At 41.3% G+C, this 24,403-nt stretch overlaps 2 protein-coding genes across 2 annotated transcripts in view; one reads left to right on the forward strand and one right to left on the reverse strand.

Annotated features, from left to right (window-relative positions):
- Positions 1–433: 433 nt before the first annotated feature.
- LOC146861883 (uncharacterized) overlaps positions 434–24,403 on the reverse strand; it is a 92,859-nt gene continuing 68,889 nt past the window's right edge. Inside the window, exon 9 of the mRNA XM_085641056.1 lies at positions 434–8,517. Coding sequence (XP_085497182.1) covers positions 7,544–8,517 — 974 coding nt within the window. The 3' untranslated portion in view covers positions 434–7,543. The remainder of the gene's footprint in view (positions 8,518–24,403) is intronic.
- LOC146861884 (uncharacterized) overlaps positions 3,803–24,403 on the forward strand; it is a 349,732-nt gene continuing 329,131 nt past the window's right edge. The window contains exons 1-3 of the mRNA XM_085641061.1: positions 3,803–3,869; positions 3,972–4,058; positions 4,148–4,235. The gene's annotated coding sequence lies outside the window, so the exon portion shown is untranslated. The remainder of the gene's footprint in view (positions 3,870–3,971; positions 4,059–4,147; positions 4,236–24,403) is intronic.

Consider the following 24,403-nt stretch of genomic DNA (forward strand, 5'->3'; position numbering starts at 1 on the left):
TGGTTTCCAGAATGGCCAATAATATACCATATGTTCACCAAAGACATTATACAGTGAGAATGGATCTAGTTCAACATCCACCATTGGTCGATACTCACGAGTTCCTCCCAGCCACTGAGCCACATTAGAAGACCTCAGAACCAAATGTGAGCAGAATCCTGAATTGATCCTTCCGCTGTTCACAGTGTATAGAACACAGCAACAGATACATCAAAACTGATATTTGTTTGGAAAATATCACTTAATATGGATTAGATGAATTCAGCAAGACCTCTTGTGTGAAGTATAACAAAATTAGCCAAATTCAATCTAAATGGCAAAAGCAAGCACTGCCTCCGGAGGCCATTTTTGTGAAGATTTATCAAGTTGGAATTGCTCTACTCATATTTTTACACTCCTATCCTACAAGTTCTGACAAATGCAAAACCAACACTTTGCTCAGAAGATAATTTTATTTGCAAATAATCGAATATAGCAAAAGAATTTAAACCAATTGTACATTCTCACAAAATAGAAACGTATTCATATTAAGATCTTAAAACCAGTACATTGCTTACGTTGCTTTTGAGCTACAGGTAAGTAAACATCTCAGTGGAAGTAAACAAAAAAAAAGTGTATTTTTCTCACCCAGCCCACCTTTAACGTTTGCTGGCTCAAACAATTTAAAGTAAATCTGTCATGCACAAATTTGTGGTTAAAGTGGGCATGCCAATTTGGTTCTCAGAAGGTATCCCCGAGTTCTGGCAATGTCTTATAAGTAACTCCAAAAGTGTTTTTTTGCATGAATATCATGAACTTCCCTCCTGAAGTTGATAAGTAATTGCTAGTGATCGACTAAGTTATATAGAAACATATTTATTTGTACACACACACACACACAGATATAAATATGTTCCGTACAAATTGTGTTTCTCCTATTACCACTTGCAAGTCACTTTGCATTTGATTTTAGTAGGATCTATCAATGAGGCATTTCAGAAAGATATTCTGACGGAATCACTATGAGTAGGTTCCTCTGTACTTTATATAAATGATTGCTTTTCCCTAGCACTCAGGTGCGACCGCAGTTCTTGAGATCATATACCAGCTGACCTGAATATCAATGTCCTGAAATTAAGAGCATAGGTGTTTCAAATCCTTCCTGTGTCTCAGAATACTATCGTCATGGTTGAAATTAAACTCTTTACTGGAGCATGGTACCTTGAGGCAATATTGTGCATTTCTTCGCCAAAGTTACTAACTAAACCAATACGTATATGCCTGTCTCTGGCACTGGGTTTTTAACATATTGCTACTTATGTATGTATCTCATGTGAGAATTCCACACCTGATTAAAGTTTTATAATATCAGGTTAACAATTTTGCTTAACAACGAAGCAAAGGTACATTGGTCAAATGAGCAGTAACAGAACGGTTAAACCATGGCTGTAAATGAATATAAAACATGGTGCCAGCATTAAGGAATCTCTATCTCTCGACCTGGTGGTCTTTCTCAATCCTCCCTCTCATGAGTCTAAGATGCACATTCAATCTTCTACTTTCTACTGGGGAAATCAGGAGTTTGTTCCACTTGTGCTATCCGACCCTGGAGAAATGCCCAATACTGCTAATCCTGGCACAGTACTGGATTTCAAGTACGCTGACTATGACCTAAGACCTTTGTGGTGTAGCAAGTAAATGAATTTCATAATAACCAATCAGTGCTCTTAATTATTAGTAAGTCCACCCTTCTGTAAACTAGGCAGAGCATCTTGAAACTATTTCCTTGTTTTCAAGAAGCTGGTGTAAGACTCTTCAGGAAAGGAACATCTGATTTTATTGGATGCATTCTACTAGTAGTCTAGTTAGACAACTGCCACACTTGCAGGTGTTTGTAGACTGACTGCATAGAACTATATTCATAATGAAGTTGCCAACTGGTGAAAGTATGTGTAAGATGTCTAGAGCTACGGTGACAAAGGGAGGGACGCTTTATCTGTTTTTGGGGAAAAGTGGCCTATTTAACACAAAAAACGGATTAATGGCAGAATAGCTTTGTTACTGTCTATGATGATACTGTCTCCACTGGTCTTTTTCAGGAGCTTGTCATGTCTGAGGGAATAGCATGAATAGAGATTCATTTGCATGACGCCACCCCCTTTAAATCGCACATCACACGGTGGGTGCAATTTATCGACTATATTTTTATGATATGGACCGGGAATCAGCAATCCCTTGAACAATTTCCTATCTGGCTAAACTCACGTTCGCAAGAGCTTAACTTTTCCATATCCTCGAGTGAAACCAAAATAAACTTTTTAGATGTATGGATAATTAACAACAATGGGAGCCCAGAGGTAAGCCTTTACACCAAGCCCACTGATCGCAACACTTTGCTGCAATTTACCAGTGGAAACCCTAGAACTCTTAAGGAAAACTTGCCATACGAGCAGTTTTTAAGAATTCGGCGAAATTGTTCTAATAAAATTGATTACTTCAACAATGCAGAGATTTTACAACAAAAGTTATGTAACAGAGCCTACCCTAGGAAGCTGGTTAGAGCAGCACTTAAACGAGCATGGTTTACCCCACGAGAAAATCTATTGACTCCAGGGAACAAACAGGAGTTTAACCAAATGACATGTGTTCTTACATATAACCCAAAGGCAAATAAAGAGAAGCAAATCATTTTGCGGAACTGGAGGTTGGTAAAACATTTGTATATCACAAAGCCCCTCTTTTCGTTCCGTAAAGGAAAAAACCTACACCAACATCTAGTGAAGGCTTCACGCACACAACAACTAAAGAAAGATTTGAGAAGTATGTTGGGTCTTCCACCTGTCGTGGTCACTTTAGGTGCAATAAGTGTGCTGCCTGTCCATATACTAATGACTCAAAATTTGTCATGTTGAATAATAAAAAACATATCCAATACAGCTTTTCAAATTGCAACACGAAAAATGTAATGTATTCTTTGACATGCCCGTTCGGTAAGGTTTACATCGGGCAGACCACACAAGCTGTCAAAATGAGGTTGCTACAACATAAATCTCGAATATGCTGTAGGACACAGGGGGCGCCGTTGGTGCAACACTTTGCAGAATGTATTCATAATGAGAACGATATTAGTTGGTCTGTTTTGTTGGTGGTGAAATCACGGAATAAAATAAGTCTACAGACAAACCTCAACCAACTTGAGGCTCGCATGATTGAAAAATATCACACAGCAACAAATGGTCTGAATGAACGTGATGACATTTGGGCATTGATTTAAGTAATGGGCATCTGTACTAACAGATATTGTTGATAACAATTGATTCCCTAGTTAATATGGGTACCTATGGGAGAGTTTGAGGTGTATTCAATGTACATATGTATTTAACCGGGTAATCTTTATGACACACACTGATTGATTGTTTATTTTATTATTTGACATTTTGTATGCACATCGCAATTACAACTCTTTGTATTATTGATATGCATACTTTTGTTTATATGAAGATGGATTACAGAGCAGATTGTGAGTCAATTTTTTCACGCTGGCTACATGAATTGGAGAGATGTCCCCGTTTATAGTTTATAGAATTTCACTCATAGATGGGGTTTCTTGGACCAACCACCGGATCGCAGGGTGTTGATCTGTTGTTGTTGATTTTAGTCCTTCGTTTACTTTGGTGCAGTAGGCAACACGCAGTCTCTAGGACACCATTTACTCAGTGAATAGTCCTTCGTCGTTGTTTACGTTTCTGACTACGTCATGATCACGTGGGTCCCTGGGTCTTCCCATGAAATTCAAACGCGACAGAATTTCTTTTGAAGCTCCGGCTGATTTGTTTCGAGCATGGACCGAAGGTTAATGGTACCGTTCTGATTGATGGCAGCGAGTATAGGTGAGAGCAGAATGGCTTTAGATTTATGCGAGCAAGGAGTATGAGCATTTTTTTAAGTACGGTGACTGATGCCATTTTTTCTGTCTTTTACTGTGTCCATAGTGAGGAAGGCTTGACACTAAAAAAGTTTATCATCACCAGGAATAAGCGTGCCACGTTTGGCATTTCAACCCGAGGCAACAAATAGAGGTAAGCGTACGAGCATGTGTAGTTCTATGCATGCTCCTCTATTACCGCTTGTGATAGTTAACACTGAGGCAACTCTTTCACTTTTTTAGAGAGGAAAATTCCCGCGTACATAATAGAACATGTGACCAGTGATAATACTACATAAAACAACAGACTGCCCGTTACCTCCATTTAAAGGTATGTAGGGACATTATTGTTTGTACAACTTTGTGTAGTAGACGGTACCTCATTGGGATATGATATCCATCAGCGACAAGTTTCTACTGCAACTTATAGGTGATGGAACCAGTGGTTTGGTCCATTGGAACTTGCCACAGGACAGTGAGTTGCCAAGAAGCTTACAGTTATTAATCATTGTTTGCTTCACGTGAGTGCATTATGTGTGACATATACATTTTTTCTTACTTTCACACATCTGTGACACATTACTCTGTCTCTTTTTGACCCTGGTGCACGTGGGCCCGTTGGAAGTGGTATACTTTGTAGTCACTTAGGTCGGTCACCTAGCAGTTGAGGTGTTGTTAATCCTTACCCTGCATGATTTCATCTCTACCTTTTCAGTGAGACGTCTCCCCACACAATTTGTGCCCAGCATGCCATGCGTGACTATAGGGACAGTGACCCTGTTTTATACAAATGTTATATTTTGGGATTTATTTAGGTTGGTTCCCTTACCCTTGCCCAGATGAAAGTGAGGGCCGAAACGCGTCTGCGTCCACAGTTTTTGACGAGAGGAGTCTGCCTGGAATCAATAATATTTCTTATGGTTTAAGCACACTTGAAATTAGGTATTTAGAGGTGTAGTAACCTCGTATGCATAGAGGACTACCTTACAGTGTATTGCCTTGATTTAGTCTGTAAACACTGATTATTTTTTTATCAAGTGGGTATAGGTAAATAATGAATTTGGTTTGTGTTTGTCTGTGATGTAAATGTTTTTGTATATAAATGTTTGTATGTTTTAAAACAAAAACAAAAACAATGATGCATTTTTTCAGAAAATATATCTGTGGTATGTGTACAGTTTTTGGAATGAGGTTTTCATGAATAACAATAGGACGGTGTACTATTGATAGGGTAATATGATGTTACCTATGATTTAGTGGATAGAGATATCATTTCCTCCATGCCAATTTCTTTTTTCTACATTTTGTGACTCTCTGGTGGTAACCATTGCAACAGAGAAAAAACACAAGACCCCTTCAGAAGTTTAATCTTTTATGCAGTGAAGCAAAGCTCATCTACAAAATATTTGCGCTGGTTATAATAATCTCCACATTGTGCAAAAGAAAAGCAACAAGTTGTTGCAAGTTGGTTTCAAGTCTTGAAGCATCATCTTGCATTCGGCAGCTTTGAGGTCTGCAGCTACATTTAATTACTTACATATCTTTGAAGTGAAACATTGTGGATTTGAGGGTAGATTTAGTAAACTATTTATAACTGATGACAGTACACACCATATGTTCTAAATATAAGAGTATTCTACAGTGTCTCAGCCTTGGTTAAGAGGAGTCTAAAATAAGTTGCTAATCAATGCAAATATTATTTCTGTAAGCAAAATGACTTTTACACTGTCTTGTTATTCCCATTAAGGGCATCAGTGGTTAAATCTCGTAGCTCAATATGTAAAAGTTATTTTGGTTCTGTTATAAAAGTAGGAGTCTTTGTGGAATTATTGCACCTCGTCCATTTATAAAGAACTCTATATTTCGTATTCCGAACTGTAATAATATGAAAGACTTGGATATTATTTAACCACCTTTCTTAGCTCAGCAGACCCTTTCCCGGCTCTACACCTAGTTACATGTTTGTGTTTTACGTGCTGCAGCATTTGGGTTAAAGCAGCGGTCTCCAGGAACTACGGTTTAGTCAACTCATACTTCAAAAGTTAATATCGCCTGACACCTCTTTGCATCAAGATCTGAAAATTAAAATGTGTTATGTTTAAAACTTTAATCTACATATGGTTAGGGTGTGTGTCTATATGCCAAAAATCAACTACAGTAGTTACTGCTTTGTGTAAACAATTGTCAAGCATGTTGTCGAAACTGCTATTGTCTGAGTCATATCGACAATGCTCACTGCTTCAAATGAACCTATGGAAAACCAGTTAGTGTGAAAAACAACTGCAGACTAAGGATACCCACCATCAAGCTTGGTTTATCACCGGGGTTGCCTTTATTCATTTTGCAGACTTCAGCATTTAACCTTTAAAACAGCAAATAGATTTTGAGTTTAGGCAAGAGCTCAATTTATATACAACTGGTTTCGCTCTAGACACAATATATCACCACTGACACCTCAGTGTACATCTTATATCTAAAGATACATTTTCAGAGTGGCATAACAAGTGCTTTAAATGGGTTGAAACAGTTGTAAGGGGAGGGGCTGTACAAGTGGTGAGGCCTAAGAAGCTTAATTGAGGTCCTATCAAGAGACGTGGCTGTTGTAAGTAATGGCATGGCCTGATGCAGGTAAATTTGATCCTAAACAGAGAATTTTCTGGACAAAGAATAACTCAAATCAGAAGGCAGCAAGATACTTATATGACAGTTCATATACCATCAATACCCTTACCCATATGCTATAAAACACCTGAAACGGCAAATATAAAAGTAAGCAGTGCATTGACTTCTCGCTATAACAACAGTTGAATTGTCATGTGTACCAAGCTGATAACATGGTTATTCAATTGGAATTAAATAATATCTTAGACCTTGAAATACCAAGGATAAACTGCAGTAGACACCACAGATACTGTTCAGGAATCAACTAACACCCTAAGACTCTGAAAAAAGACCTCGCAATTTCATCTATCTTTAGTCCCATAGCTGAAAATATGAGGCGTGCTCAAAAACAGGTTGATTTCAATCAGTGAGTGCTCATTGGGACCCCAATTCGGTGGGCGATTCACTGGTCTTGATGAGTAGGTAGCACAATGCCCGCCAACAGATGTTGTCCAGTACACTTCACATCTAGTTCGGACTCTATCACAATATGCTGAAGATAAAATATGAGGGCCATCAACACGGTGACATTTCTCTGTGGCAGTGTTTTTGTTTTTCTTCAGGTGGTGAAAGACGAAAATAGAGAGTCCCTCTTTCAAAGTCAATTTATCTCTTTGCAGGGGCTCAGCTATGGCCCCCTTAGAGCACTGGCACTTAACTATGATATGCTCAGAGTGTATTTTGTAGTTTATAAAGAGGTCATCTTTGCATAGGTTAATTACTGTTTCCAGTGTATTGCTCTCTAATAAAGTCTTATTTCTAGAAGTTTAGACTAGTAGGATATCCTCTTTCCTCATTTGTGACTTCAAGACAGTTTCCTTGAGTGTACCTTTAATTAGTTAAAGTTAGAACTGTGTATGTTTGTCTGCAGTGTGTGAGGGTGATATAGCCACGCAAACAATAGCCTGAATGGTGTTATGATTGTGCTAAGCATTCATCCTTTTGACTTGTTAAAGCTTTTGCATAATTGCTACATGTTTATTGGTTCTCTCGTGTGTGAATTTGTTGATGCCGCTTTAGAGTTGAAGAATCAAAGAACCTCTTCTGGCATATGTTACAAATACAGGGTTTCTCTCCTGTGTGCATTCTCTGATGTGTGATAAGGTGTGGTAACTGTCTGAAATTCTTTCCGCATATTCTACATGTATGTGGCTTCTCTCCGGTATGTATTCGCTGATGTATTACCAGGGCTTGTTTCTTAGCAAAACTTTTTCCACATTCACTGCATATGTAGGGCCTCTCTCCTGCATGTAATCTTTGATGTGCCAACAATGCCTGTAGCTGCTGGTAGGTCTTTCCACATTCATTACAGATGTATGACCTATCTCCTGAATGTATTTGTTGATGCTCTGTCAATGTCTGTAATTGCTTGAAGTTCTTTCCACATTCATTACATACATAGGGTTTATCTGCAGTGTGTAGTTGCTGATGCGCTGTTAGCAAATGTGGCTCTAGGAAACGTTTACCACATTCATTACATATATAAGGATTCTCTACCACAACTTCTCCATGACTTTTAAGGTTTGTTGTTGATTGGAGCAAACTCTTCTCACATTCCCAGCATGTATTCTGTTCTTCTTCATTGTTAGTTCTCAAATGTGGGTTAATGCTTTTTTGCTTGCTAAAACAAATTCCACATTGACTACATATACACAGTTTCAATTCAGTGTGTGTTTTCGGGTGCACATTAATGTTTGTTGATTCGCTGTAACTGTCTCTACATTCAGACCACGGTTCTGATCTATGTCCTGTGTAATTTCCTTTATCTTTGGAGGTTTGACTAAAGCCTCTAGCACAGTCCGTGATTGAAAATCCTTTCATTTCCTTGTAGATTGTGGGATGGTTGATAAAATCTAAATTGTTATTGAAGCTCTGCTCACAATCATTAAAAGTGTGCATCATCTCCAAGCTGCTTCCTTGCTGTTCAATGTTGTTGATGGACTGCCTCACACCTTAGGAATAGACAAAAAAATATACATACCAACTTAAATACGTATTGACCACAACACCGATTCCAACAATGACAAACACAGAAAGGAAAAGAGAATGGCGATGTCTGCTGCTAACCAGTAGGTCTGTGAGCCTCTCTGATATGATAAAAATCTACATTTATTAAAGCAATACCATAACAAGCAGAAGTACGTTATAACCAAATAAATACGACACAACAGGCCAGAGCAGGAATATGAAACAGTGGTTCTAACGATTTATATTATAACCATCAAAAAGATGAAAAAAATGTGATAAATTTGCTATATTCCAAACTAGAAAGAACTTATATGTTGATAGATGCATTATTTTCAATTGTACATTGTATCTAGCAGAACACGAGTTAAAATAAAGAACAAATAAGTATTCTGCATCCAGGGATAGCACAAAGAATGCATTAAAAAGAAAGCCTCATGCAGGGTGTGGACTGGATGCTGAAAAATATGGTGAGTAACTAGAGGAGCTGCTGTACACATGAGCTGTTGCTGCCTAAATATAATCTTCAACCTGATCTGTGCCAGTTCTACCAACTTGAGGGGGGTGGGTGGTGTACAACTTTATGGTACTGTCTTTGTTGGGCCTGGAATTTCTCTACCTCTAGGGAAGGGAAGTATATCACTGGTTGTGAGAGGCCCCACTCTTCCCACACTCTTTCAGGTTGCAAGAAGCTTTGGGCTGAAACCAGGGAGGTGCAGCATGGCACTGCCTGTTGATGACTAAAAGTAGGGCCAGCCAGGTGCAGTCTGCGGTGGAGGCCCAAAGGAATACACCGCTAGTAGGAAGAAAGGATCTGAGTGGGGGAGAAGTGGTGGTGGTGGTGATGATAATCCCCTGCAGACAATAGCTGGTTGGAACATCTGGTATCTGAGAAGTTGGCCAGTAGCTCGAAGAGTAGATGTGCACAACAGTGAGGGACATATGAAAATGCTCACAAGGGCATGTCAAAGGACCTGAAGCAGCCATAGTTTGTGGCTAGGCTGCAGATGAGAATGATATGAAATGAAACCACCTCAGAAAAGGAACCTGCTCTTGTGGAATTGGGTCGGTCGCCCTGGCAGGTGGTAGTGGATACTTGGTGTAGGGCCTTGCCAGTGACCTTCTATTACCAACATCATCCTCTAGATAAAAGAAGAGATGCCTGCTTGGCACTAATTGGATTGGTTACAAGGCCATTCTTGGAATTGCGGGGGCAACTGAGTAATCAAGTGGACATCTTTGCACTCTGGCCTTGGGTGACGTGACACTCTGGCTGCACCGAAGGGCATGATAAGCCCACTGGGTTTTATAGCAACAAAGCATGTTCGATAAATATGCTTCTTTTGATGGCTTATTTGTAAAACTTTCAAAATCTCCATCCTCCCTCAAGACCAATGTCAGGCCTTATTACTGCATTCTCCTAGCTTTTACTGTATGAAGGTTGGTGGGCAATCAATGACACAAAACTGCTGTCAAAAATAAAGATTAGGAACTGATATAAATGCACTGAGATCGAATTTTCCAGAAACAGCGAGCAAGGTGCAAGCCTCTGCTGATGTGAAGTGCCCGAGAGATATGGTTACACGCTTAAAGAGGGAGTCTACATAACAGACATGACAGTACAGGACACAGAAGACCACTGCAAACATTTACACATAGTGGGAGTTCTACAAAAGTAGGAAGGGCAATGTGTTGAGCTTTTTCTGAAGGACTTAATCATGAAATTTCCCAAACCGTTTTCTTTTCAGTTGAGCGTGCCCACTGTGCACTGTTCACTCTGCCAAAACAGGGTCTCTCCGAGTGTAATTTTCACACGCCTCCTGAACTGTTGGAGCAGAAATGCTATTTTGCAGGCAGTGAGATCTGTGGGAGCCTGATTCCATAATAATGCCATTGATGGACACTGCACTTTCCTTCAAACCCGACTTTAAGGCCACCACAGCTATTTGCTTTGGTCTGCTAAAATCTTTAAGAAAGTTCTTCCCCTAGACACTTGCACAGGGATTGTAAAGGTGCTTATTACCTCCAGGTTAGAATACACCAACGTACTTTATCTAGGAGCCCCCTTGAATATGCTGTCGCGACTGCAGTGAGCATAAAATGCTGCATCTAGGCTCATCCTGAATATATTTTTTTTTTATAACAAAGAGAGAAGGACCCCTAGACCAAAGGAGAGGGGCACCAAAAACGACCTTAGTCACAAAAAGAAGATCTCCTTTGGATCTACACACTTCACCAACCAATAATCCACACAGACCTCACAATAATAGGGTGAGAATGGACATCAAGAATGTTATCAAAGAAACAATGTAGGAAAAAATTACACAAATTTATTCAAAAATCACAAATAGTCACATATATCACAAAATATAAAATGTTACACAGATATTAATAAAAAACTGACAATATCCAGAATTTATACAAAGTAAATAAAATATTCATTAAAAGTTTTCAGGGCCCAATGGCAAGTAAAATCAAAAATACATAAATGATCATACAACACAATGCATTTGCAAATTGGGAACAAAAAAAGGACAAATTAATCCTATTAAAACAAGGAAATCGCCAAATCAAAGATTCTTCAGTTGTAACCACAATGAATAATGATCCAAATGTATATGTCAAAAAAGCATTGTCGTCATAGATTTTGTAAAATCTATGATGACAATGGTTTTTTGACATATACATTTGGATCATTATTCATTGTGGTTACAACTGAAGAATCTTTGATTTGGCGATTTCCTTGTTTTAATAGGATTAATTTGTTCTTTTTTTGTTCCTAATTTGCAAATGCATTGTGTTGTATGATCATTTATGTATTTTTGATTTTACTTGCCATTGGGCCCTGAAAACTTTTAATGAATATTTTATTTACTTTGTATATATTCTGGATATTGTCAGTTTTTTATTAATATCTGTGTAACATTTTATATTTTGTGATATATGTGACTATTTGTGATTTTTGAATAAATTTGTGTAATTTTTTCTTACATTGTTTCTTTGATAACATTCTTGATGTCCATTCTCACCCTATTATTGTGAGGTCTGTGTGGATTATTGGTTGGTGAAGTGTGTAGATCCAAAGGAGATCTTCTTTTTGTGACTAAGGTCATCCTGAAAATCCCCAAACATCAATCTATTAGACAAGGGCTCAAAAAGCTACACTGGCTCCCAATCAAGTCTAGGATTAAATTAAAAACACTTATGATCACCCACATAGCACTTTAAAAGCATGGCCCTAGATACATTCAAGACAAGCTGAAACACTACTCTCCTGCAAGGGCACTCAGCTCTTCTAACCACAACCTGCGGTGCATTCCCAGATTCCGCAAAGCCAGATGGGGGGGCACGTCCTTCCCTGTTCTAGCTCCCGGCTTCTGGAGGCTCTCCCACCCTCCCTCTGTGCCATCCCCATCAAATGCCTGTTCAAGGCACAGTTGTAAAAAGTGCTGTTTGGAAAGCTATTACAGACGATCCTGCTTGACAATGACTTGCACAAGCACCAGGACGCCTCTTCTTAAGCAGCAGTTGCGCTCTTTAAATACCTCTTCATTTATACTACTGTTTCCCAAATTTTACTAAGCTGTACCAAGACACAGAAGCTTGGATCTGTAAAGAGTGTTGAGAGATACAAGAATAAAGTACATGATATTTTTCTAGCACATTCAAGGATCTTTTTCAATGATCAAGCCGGGCACTTAGGGTTTTCTGATGACATTTGGGACTGCCTGGAGTTGGTGCTCAAAAGGAACACAGACCGTCCCTGAACAGGCCGCCTAGCTGGATAGAAGTGGAAAAATAGGTACTGATCTAGCATCCTGTCTGTTGTCAAGGAAAAGGGGGGTCTTGGGAGGACATGGAAAAAGACAGAAACTGTAGCACACTAAATGTTGTGCAGCTAGTGGGCGAGGACCCTAACGTACCCATCAATACAGCCACCCAAGCTGTCACAAAGGTGAACAAGCAAGCATGAACACTGAAAAACAATGATGTCATATGGTTGAGCGAGATATGATCTGGTGTAAGGGTGTTCTAACAATGTCATGGAATGACATGTCCTTTCAAAAATTCTGATAATATTGTGGTAAGCATACATTCATAGAGGACTACGGTTGAATGGTTAACTTTACCTACAAACAACTTTTGGTGCAGTGCAAAAAAATCTGACTGGAGGGCATCAATGAAGTTCCTGCCACTGAATAGTTGATCAGAGTTTCGGTTACAAGTGACAACATTCTGCTGAAAATGTTAAAATGTTAAAATGACAGGGACTATGTGCACTTTTGTAGCAGGAAGTTCTAAATGCACAGTGCAACAGTGTAAGGGAGGATGATTTGGGGAGAGTTACTGGTTCTGTTGTCTGCAGGTCAAACAGCATAGAGGGAGGAGGAGTGTAATCAATATGAATCTGGCCTTTGATAAAGGGTTATTTTGCAGTATGGATGGATGCCGCAAAGTAAACACCACTTCAAAGTGTTATCTTGGAATGAGAATGGACTAGGCAACAAAATAAAGAGAACAATGGTAAGTCAATCATTAGTACACCTGTGGTTGATATTGCACTTCTCCCTAAAACTAACCTAACCTGAGAGACAAATACTGTTTACTACTGCACACAGGGATGAAGCACAATATTCTTTCTAATGTAAGGCACATAGAGCCTGAAGTACAAAACACTGGTCGCAATTGCGAGCAGTATTTTTGCAATCAGTGTGGAATTCTGCACACCGACCTATGTAGTAATAGGTTGGTTTGAAAAATTCTCATTTGCAGTGGGTTGAGATCTGATGTGCCTCATGAAAATTAGGAAGGTTGGAAATTGCATCTTACTCCTACTGACTGTCATCACAGGGGTGGTGGAGTCCAGGGGTCAGCAGACCACAATGTCTGTGATCGAGTTTAAATAAAGTAAACTTTTTCTTTAATGCAGCCCATTTTCCTTGAAGGAAACTGGTTTGCTTAAAAAAAAAAGTTTGAGAGTGTGCAATGCACCTCTGAACCACAGCCCATTCCCCCAACAAACCTTTTTTTTAATTCTCAAAGCAGAAGGGGTACCATAGGGACCCCTTCCCCTTTGTGAATGGCTTACCACCCCAACTCGAGAGTTTGTACATTTTCAACCTGATTTCAATTTTTAACATCAGTTTGGCAGTAAAACGTTGACATGACCTAAATAATTGTATCTGGAAGGGGACCTCTACAACATGCGGCTTTCAAATAGTGATTTCATATGGAGTCACAAATCCTTTTTAGGAGTTTGTAATAATTTACTGACTCATAATACAGGGTTTGGACAAGCTAAAATTATTTACGATCAAAAACTTTATTAATCACTGTGTGTAACCGTAAAAACATTTTGTACACCTGGGCCATAATTCTTTTTCTGGACTAGACTATTTCTTCACATTTGAGGGCACAGGCCACAGTTTCAGTAACACATCTTTTTTTCGCACAAGAAAACACCTACCACTCCCTCTTACACCTGCAGAAGGGAAGAGTGGAAACATGACACATGGTAGTTTACAGATGAAGCTCTAATACAAAAACACACTGCTAGAGATGACAGATTAGTGCTACATAGAAAGTGAGGGTGTGTGATACTTTGGGAAGTATATAAGAGTGATACAGGATGATGCATAGTCAAGTCTAATTTGTAAAAGAATGAATCACAAAGAATGTGAGAGATGATGGAAAAAGCTGAGATGACGTCAGTGAATTTAGACCTTAGCCAATGGGTAGCTGAGAGAGCAGTGGCGGCTCCTCCACTATGGCGGAGAGGCGTTGCCCCACTGCTCAAAAGGATAAATACAATGATAATAACGTATTGTTATTATCACTGCAGTTTAGCACTCCTCAAGTGGGCCTGACTGCTTGACTGGCCCTCTCGGGCCAGCCAAACAGTCATGCGCACTTTGCATCTTCCCTGCCAGGCTGCATTACACAGCCTGGTGAGGAACATGCAAAGCCTTCCATTCCTCATCTGAGCGCTGATCCACGGCGCTAAGACCCATCACAATGCTGCATTGCAGCGTTGTGATTGGCTATGGGGATCCTGGGTGGGTGCTTCCTGTTCCTGCTGCCGGCGGAGTCAGGAAGAAGGAAGACGACCGAGGAGAGGCGGCGGCCGGCCAGCCCAGGTAAGTGTTTTCTTTTTTTTTTTTCCCATTGGCCCCCCGCCCCACCACTCCCCTCCGGTAGCAGCTGCTACTGTGAGAGAACGAGAACTTGTGAGCAGACAGAGGTGGATGTGCGCATTTGGATAAAAAGGAAGCAAGTTGGTAGCAAGAGTAAGCAAAAAGGAAAGTGCTAAACACTGTGTGAGAGTCCTGCTGACTGCTGGATTTGTGCTGTTGGAGGACGAAATAATGGATCATTCCCAATGAACTTCCAGTGTGCTTTTCAAAAGATTGTCTACAAAGCTAATGGCCCATGGGTTAAATATATTTCTAGATGCACTTCAGGAAGCTATCCTTCAAAAGGATTTAAGTATGGCAACACCAGTACCAATACGTGAGCTTGGAAAACCACCAGAGCTTTGCTCCCCTTACAGGCTAATCTCATTATTAAATGTTGAAACCGAAGTATTGGTTAAGATTTTTGCCCACAGATTCTAAGATAGCGAATACACTGACCCACCCTGATCCGTCTGGGTTTATGCCACACAGATCGAACAGACTCAGTCTCAGGAGATTATACAATTCTTTAGAATACGCATACAGGGCCGCCAAAGCAGTACTAATACTATCACTTAAAGCTGAAAAAGCGTTCAATTCCTTTGAATGGCAATTCACGTTGGCACTGACGGACAGGATGAGCTTTGGCCCTAGGTTTCTATCTTACATCAAAACCTTCTGGCCAGAATAAAAGTAAATGGAGTCCAATACCACACTTTTATGCTTCATGGGAGTACAGGTCAGAGTTGCTCCTTGATCCTATTACTCGTTCCTGCTCACCATTCGGGGTAAATTCCTGTTGGATCAGGCCAAATACTTTGGTTTGTGGTCTTGGCAGGTTGGATACATAGGATGAAGGCGTATACTACTTGTTCATCAATCATATACTGCTAGATTTAGCAGACCTAGACTACACTAAAGTAGGCTAAACACACGACTTAAGATTACCTATGGTAAATCTGTCCTCTATCCAGGCACAGTCTGGAGTCAATGATGGCTCACTACATGTCTCTTACCGGTCAAACCCCAGGGTTTTAAGTACTTGAAATTATTAGTCACAGATAACAGGGAATGCAGTTTGCAAGAGTCATAGCTCCCCCTTCTCTGGTAAGTCATGCCACTTTATACAAAAATATCACACTGGCCAAATTGAAACACATGCATCAGAACACCTCGCACTAGATTGGGGTTGATTTTTTTTTTTTAAGTGGAGACATTCCTACACACCTTGCTTTGGAGAACTCCTTGCTCAGCCAATCTCACTAGTCACTCTGCAGAGCCGTTCGTTCTACTTACTGCATACCAGAAGATATTACTGGATCTCCTAACTAGTTATAGTTAAATTAATGGGCTATGTGCCCCTTCAATGCCCACTCTAACTGTAGATCAGCATGTCATATGTGAGAAAGGTTATGCAGAGCTATTGTATGCTAATATAAAACAAGTAATTGACAGACCATGACATCAACAATATAGTATCAGAATGAGACACCACACAGATAAATAAAATTGAAAGGAGTAATTATTAAATAGCTCTGCAGTAGTGTTAAGGATGATTTATAAAGCATACAAATACCCAGGGAAAGGGTGTCCTGGCATTAGCGTAAGAAAGTATTAGCCATACAGAAAAGAGACTTGTGACGTGTAATTAAACAGCTTTTGAAACGAAGACTAAGACGATGAGATTTCCATGCTTTGATGGTGAAACAGAAACTGCTCGGTTTCTGAAGCTAAACATTCTGAATTCAGGAACTTGCACAAGAAAAATCTGAACAGAACAAAGAGCCCTGTTTTGAACATAAGGGTGGAAAGAATGAGTTAACATAGTTCTCCGAGGTTGAGTGAAGAATTTTATGCAATGGTCAAAATACCATGAAAAAGCAAAGTTTTTGCACAGAGAGCCAGTTCAAGGATTTGAGATAAGAAGGGATTATGGAATATTTGTTGAGTCCTAGCATTATCTGTGCAGTATTATTTTGTTTAAGCCTGGCTTAGATGAAAGCAGGCAGGCCTACAAAAATGAATTACAATTATCAAAGCTAGAATAAGTTGGGGCTCTGCGTACAGATTTTCTTACTGATTAAAGTAGCACAAAGATGATTTTCTTTCCTATCTTTATTAGAAAGAAGTAGCTGGAAGTAATTATTTTTATGTCAGAGAACATTTTCGATCAAAAATGACACCTAAGTTGCAAGCAGAGTTGACAGAAATAGGAGATGGACATTGTTCGTCGGGGAACCATGCAGCCGATCAAGTCGAGTGGTTGCCAAATATTAGGATCTCAATTTAGCCACTGTTTGAAGGTGAGAATTATAGTCCATCCATTTTGCATGCCTGAAGTCAACCAGACAGTACACCATTGGAGCAGAGTCTGCAAGACGGCCCACTGCAGACAAGGTGCTGCCCCAAATATACCAAACTTTGACTGGCAATGCTCCACATATCTTAGACTTCTTCTAAATGGGAATCTGACCTTGGTTCACCTACTGATGGCAACTGGGAAGAGTAACTAAATTATACTATGATAATTAAATTTGGAAAAATTATGTCCCTTATTACAAGTTAAGAGGAACTTAATTAACACATGCTTTTATGCGTTACTTTCGTTCTGCATAATTGTGAAATGTTTTGGTTTTCCTCACCTGGTTTTACTGAGTGGGTAGAACTAAACCAAACACAGCCAAGCCTAATTTCGCCTTTCTATCTAATGGGGGACAATACCGTGTTCCCCATGCTAGAAAAAAAATTCCCCTACCCTCCCTTGCTGCCAGTAGGGTGTAACGGCGGGGGGAGGGGGGGTGATGAGGAGGTGGGGTGGAGACGGGGGAAACGGATAACAAATATTTAAAAAGAAATAGAACTTAACTTCCGCCTGCCACTCTTCTCAGTGTCCTCTCCTCGCTGCAGCAGAGGCTCCCGGCCGCCCCTGCAGACAATCCTGATGTTGCTTTCAAGTTAAGAAGCAGCATCAGGATTGGCCTGAGTGCTGGGAAATTGCGCTCCCAGGGAGACTGGGAGCCTGTGCTTTGCAGTCTCTAAACCAGCAACGCAGCTTGGGGTGGAGACATCTCAGTGCGCATGTGGGTTTGACCGGCCTGAGACGGCCAGCCAAATCCACATGCGCACTGATAGCAGTACTGCCAACCACTCCCTCTCGTGACTGCCCCGCAACGGCCCCGCTAACAGGACGTGGTACAGACAAGTTGAAAAATCAAACAATAATACGCTTGTTTTGTTATCGTTTTTTTTTTTAACTTTTGAGGGTGGTGTTGGGGGGGGGCAACGTTCCTCCGCTATAGCGGAGGAGCCGCCACTGCTTGCTGCCCTCTGCCCCTCTCTTCACCGCCCACATTCCCTTCAGGCCCATGCATACATTTAACACTTGCACAGAGCAGGTGCAAAAGGTATCTGGTAAACCACATGCAATAGGGCATTTTGTGTGTTTTACGACTGGAAACATCGGTAACACACTTTAATTCCAGATTCGATGGGAGTCTTACACATGAGGGCCTTCTACTAAAGTGATTTTAGCAGTAATGGTAAAAATGCATATGATTTACCCACAGCCTCAGTAGCATGCAACTCGGAATCAGAACCTATATGTGATAGGTTGGAAAATCACAACTAGACTTGTTCTCTTGCAGGCAGACGTTTTGTTGTTAAGGGTGTGGGAGGATGCACCTCCATCCAAAATATAATACTATAGAATCCAGGCCATAGCATGGAGGAATGTGGCGAAGAGTAATGATGAGTTGCCCAAGACTGGGACCTGGTTCTCCATTATGGATTGACAGTTATCTGAAGAAGGATGGGTGTCTGTTTGAGGTCAGAGGAAGCCCACAAACATTTGAGAAGATTTGGGGCCAAAGGAGGACTTTAATGGGCTAACGTGAGGGGTTGCACCTAAACCTCAACCATAGAAGGTGGACAGAAATACTCCCACGTCTTCCTGCTCTTACTAAATGTTTTTCATTTTGTTATTGATTACTGCCCAGTGATGGAAGCATTATATTGTGACATGTAGGTAAATAATATGCCAGGCCCACACTAACATGCACACTGACCCAGCCAATATTATGTGTTTGTGTTACTTATCAAAATCAATACATATGTGTTTGAAAAAAAAGCCTTGAAGCATAAACAAGAAAATAGGCTTATACCCTAAGAATAACATCGTCAATATTATTCTGAATATTTAGAAGTATACAGTGTGTATGCACCCACAGGGGCAGCATCGAGCTTAACAAACCTGACAGTGGTTTTTGGTAACATACAAAAAATAAAAACAAAGAAACGTATGTGGGCAGAGAATAAAATCATTTAACAAGTACCTATGAAATCCAGACGTGATCCTTGATGTCACTTCTGTATACACTGGGACACTATAGAAACCATAACCCTTCATTACTGAGCACCCAACTTGGTGGCACAACTGGAGCGGATTTCGTATAAAGAGAATAACAGCTAAAAATACTTGTCTTTAATCTCTTTTGAGTCTGTCCCGTGTATATGTATGAATCTTACTGAGGCAGCTATAGCAACTCTGTAGTTATGGTTTGTAGGAGAGTAGGGTCTGCTATCCTATGGTCACCCCAAATTTTTGCTTTTTGCTTCACTGGTTTTTGACATATTGAGGCTGTGGGCCTGCTAATCAGACCCCCAGCCTGCTGTTCTCTCTAACTAAATTGACACTATGCACCCTAGGTGCATAACCAATTGGAAGTGGATCACCCTGTGAGCCCCTGTACCAGTGTACACTAGGTACCCAGGGCATTGGTGTATCTAAGGCCTGCCAGGGGCTGAAGCATGTATTATGCCACCCCAGGCTTGGCCTAACAAATTTGACACAACTGGCTGATCACTCAGCTGGGGTAAGTTGGTGTAACCACCTCTTACTTAGGTGTAGTATACCTTTACCTAACCTTAAATGGGACACATGTTAACCTATAAGTCACTCCTATGGCAGGCCTTAACAATCCTGAAGGCAGAGTGCTTGGTTCCATGTGAGATGGTGCTCTGGCATGAGCTGAGCCTGTCTGCAGTGGTCGGAACAACTTCCTTCTACTGCTTCCAGATATCGTCATACCATATACTCTTAAGTGCATTATGAACCTCGCGGTTAAATGCTATCTTTGGTTTGGCTTTATCAAAACATGTCGAGTAAGGTGTCATACGAATTGGAATACTAACCCCTCGCCAATTCTGGCGACGGGGTTAGCATTCCACCCTTCTAGAGGGACACGACATGTACAGTACCTGAAACCCGGGTAAAATCAGACATAGCCTCAGCTCCACAAAATGGATGCTGCCACCACAGACACAAGTCTGCCCTCCTGCTGCTGGGAGTCCTTCCAGCTTGGGAGGTGTGGACAAAGGGTTTCCTGCCAGGGGAGGTGCGTGCACCACCCCAGTCAGGATTTTGTGTATTGGTCAGGTAGGGCTTGAAAGAAACCAGACATGCCTGAGGCTCACAAGGAGCCTCGGTGCATATGCCAGTTCAATCCGGTCCTGGGGCACACCAGTCCCGGGCCTGGGGCGAGCTGGACAAAGGATTGGGGGTGTAACCACCCCCTTCCTGGTCCCACCCTTAGGGAGGGACCTAGCAGGTAGTCCGGCCCCTAGAATCCGCTTAAAGGTAGGAGCTGTGTCCTAAGACTTCAGACATCCTGGAATCAACTAAACTACAAGAAGAAGACGGGAACTTCGAAGCTCTGCCGCACAGAGGACTGAAGGAAATCTCCCCTGTGGTCAGGGAGTGACCACCTTGCTAACGCAAGCACCATCCAGCGAATCAACGTCTGCTTTGCCGCCGCCTCCCGCCGGAGCCCGAGCCCGGAGACTGACAAGACCTGGACCTCCAGACCTCTCACCGCCCGATCCACAGTCCCTGAAAAGAAGGAACCCGTGGAGGCACCGAGACACGTGGAGCCAGCCATCTTGAAAAGACCACGACAAGCTGCAAGCGCGACAACCGAGGCTCCCTCCAAGTTGTGCTTTGGGTCCTGAGAAGCCCAACACCCGAGTAGCATCTGCACCAAAGGTGAGCCCTCCAGCATCTCCACGATCTGCGTGGGGCCCCTCTGCATTTTGCCACTCGACGCGCCTAACCGGTTGCTGGCCCGTTGGCTAGTGGCCATCTTGGTGACGAACTTCAAGAACTACACCACTGGTCTGGTTGCTCCAGACTGGCCCTTGCTCCCCTCCAAAGGAGCAGTCCCTCTGACCTTGCTGGTCAGAACCATCAGCTTATCTCGTTTTCCACAACAATTGCTTTTGCCAAGGCTTGTTTGCTTCGATCAAGTCGCCGATACCGCCGACAGCGAGAGCCTGCGTGGGACAGCTCGTGAACCGACTCCTGGACGTCGTCGACCTTCAGGGACCACGTGGCTGCAGAGACAAGCTGCACCTTTCCTCCTGTTTGCACCCGACATCGCCTGGTACCCACCTGGTGCCACGCTGGTCACTGGCTAGTGACTGTGAACACTGTCCCCTCTGCTTACAGGTCTTCTACAACTCTGATCCACTCTTGGATCCACCGCATCTCTTCCGGACCGACCACCTGCAGCATCCTTGTCTTCAGGCTCCATTGAACATATAGAAGAAACCCGACGCACTTCGAGACCTATGCACCCGCTTCCTGTGGGTGAGGTAAAGCTGGCACTCCGGTGCCCAAGTGTAGAGTATCATCTCTAGTGTCTGTGTTTCCAATCTTGAGTTCATAGTCCATCCGGAAGATCCTTTTTGCAGTAACTTTGTAACTTTTACGCACCCATTGAAAACCTATGGGAGCCCGCGTGTGACTATTTGCTCTGCACACGCAACCCGTGGACCTCCTGGTCACTAACTAAAGTTAGCTCCTTGTAGGCCCAGCGATTCTAGAGGCCCTAGGCCTTTTCCCTTTTCTGTTCGTGGTACTTATACCACTATTTTAGTATATGGTTCGAGTGGCCACCAGGGCCTATCCATATAAAGTGCAACTTCTGTGTATTCTAACGTATTCTTGTTTAACGATTTGTGCTCCTGTGCTCATAAAGAGTCTAGGGGATACTTTGAGAAATAAATACATATATATTTTCAATATATATCTGTGTGGTGTCCTTTCATTGGTATAAAGGGGGGTTACATTTGGTAAAACAGCCTGCTTAACACGCTTTAACGAGTTTAGCCTCAAAGACTGCTTAGCCTACGCTACCACTAGGGCAGCTAGTCCAAAAAGGTTGACTTACAACCACACCATAAGGGTTGCTTGGCATGGTACAAGGTGGTCACTTTAACTAGTGAACATCATATACCAGGCCAACTTCTCACATGGTTCATCTGTACTTTCCATTGAAAATGCGTTTTTTGGTTCACTTATAATTTTTTCTAATCTGCACGAAGTTTTTGCACACCAGGTTAGGTTTCAGCATGCCAGATTTCAAGCTGATCGGTGAAGGAAACAATAGTTACAAACAAACACGGTGTATTTTTAATTTCAACTCTCGTAGGACATTTTGTTATCTACTACACCAAAAACGATTGAGTAGATTTACAGCAAACTTGGCATGAAAGTAGAACGTCACCCATAAAATGTTTTTTTTTTATTATGTCCCATCAAAACCTTATCCTGCCCCCAAACGGGCTGTTGGTGAACTCAAAACTTACACCAATAAATAAACATATTTCACAGCAACAAAAATCCATTAAACAATAATACATGCACAGAGAAATGATGCTGTAACTATGTCAAAGGTAAAGTGATGTGTAAAGTCACCAGTGATTTCATCAATGTCATATCTGATATCAAGTGTGTGGTCATGACCAGTTCAATTGGGGGGAGAGGGGAGTTATGGTTTTGATGACTAGGGAACGAATTAAAGTTTGGGTAGTTTACCATAACTGACAAGTGGGGGTTAGGTTTGACGTTGAACTATATTGTCACTTTAACTTTATTTTTTCCAGTAGTTAAGGTTTATATCACAGTCTACGGGAAATCAGATTGTTGAACCCTTAATAACTGTGGCAGCCCTTAACCAATCTATAACGTGAAAAAAGAAAGGAGTATGAGGATAATTTGCACCACGCAAAATCTGGTTCAGATTGATCAACCAGTTTAAAAGTTATAAAGGTGGTCCCAAAATCATATTCATTGGGCAATATAGTGGGATTTCCCATAGTAGATTTTTCTCCAAGCACATCTCCGAAATACCCAAACAGATGGTCACCAGATTTTGAAGGCACAGCGAACTTTTGGTTATTCAGTAATGTTTTTTAGTTTGGTGAAAATCCTTTCAGTCTTATATAGCAATGAGGCAAAAAATGAGGGTCCATCATGCATGCCAAGTATAACAGTATAACTGCAGCACGCATGACCAGCACCCTGCATGCTCAGTGGTCACCTGGAAGTGTTTTCCACCCAATGTTTAAACATACTGACAAGAAAACAATAGAAAAAAACTGAAATAGAAAAACATTAAAAAAGAAAGCAGCACAAAAGAAGAGCCTATGCGGCACATACATATGTGGGTATGAAGCTAATAATTTCCCCTAGCCTGTTTGATATGATGAGAAAAGATGAAAAAAATAATTTTGCCACCAACCTGACTTAGCCAGAACCAAGGGGCTAATCTGAGTATACCCCACCTTGCTTAACAGGAGTAGGGAATTAATTTACCTGCACCTTGGCTTGACCAAGAGCCAGAAAGAAGTGATGTCACAGGCCACCAAAATGCATTACACACCAACAAAGGCATTACCATGCATACAATCTCTCAAAAACACACACCTGCCACTGCCAGCAAAAAAAGTCCATCCAACCAACCCTCATCCACAAACCAATATCCTCCTCTACAAAACACTCCTACATAACCATCTACCCATACATACACATGGGTGGGCCCTGTAAGAAATTGAAATATTAAATGTGGCAGACGACTATCCACCTCAATGAATAATCACAACCCTTGTCAAGGTGAACTCTTAAAGTCACCAAATTAACCTGAGCTCAACCCCCGGTAGCTATGGCACAGAGCAGACAAGCGGAATTGGAAGCAATGTGCAGAGTATTTATGCACTACACCAAGGCTCACTTACCCATTTTTCATCGGTTGCAAAATTCAAAGCCATAAAACCAGACTTTCATGCTTCCCACCAGCACTACCCATATCCCTTCCACCTTGAACATACGCAAAAGTAAGCCACTGCACACTACTCTTCATAACCTTGCATCCCCTTTTCTACCACACAACAATGATACTATTCAAAGACAACTCCACAGCCCACCCTTTCAATTACAACCAATCTCACCACCCACAAAATAGACACAGACATGTCTATGATGTGTAGGGTATAGATCCACAAAATGCCTTTTAAGCTAGTTGTACAAGGATAATGGCACCCAAAAACAACTCATTTTCAGTCCTGCTACATCTAACACCATCACCAATAGCACACCACCTACATCCTACAAGGACAATACTAAGTCTACTGCAGTACAAAATCACACCACCTCCAAAAAGCTCCTTTAACTTGCCTACTAATAAATTTGGTTTCTATGTTCAAAAAACAAAACTACATCTTCGACCAACTCATAGACAACGAACCTGATTTACCCTTCATAATTGAATCAGGGCTGGAGGAAGACATGGTTCCAGTATTGCATGAATCTGTAACACCAGGCTATCACACCGTTGCAAAAAATCACATAGGCAAAAGAGGAGGA

The sequence above is a fragment of the Triturus cristatus genome, chromosome 2_2, assembly GCF_964204655.1.
Source record: "Triturus cristatus chromosome 2_2, aTriCri1.1, whole genome shotgun sequence".
Lineage (NCBI taxonomy): Eukaryota > Metazoa > Chordata > Amphibia > Caudata > Salamandridae > Triturus > Triturus cristatus.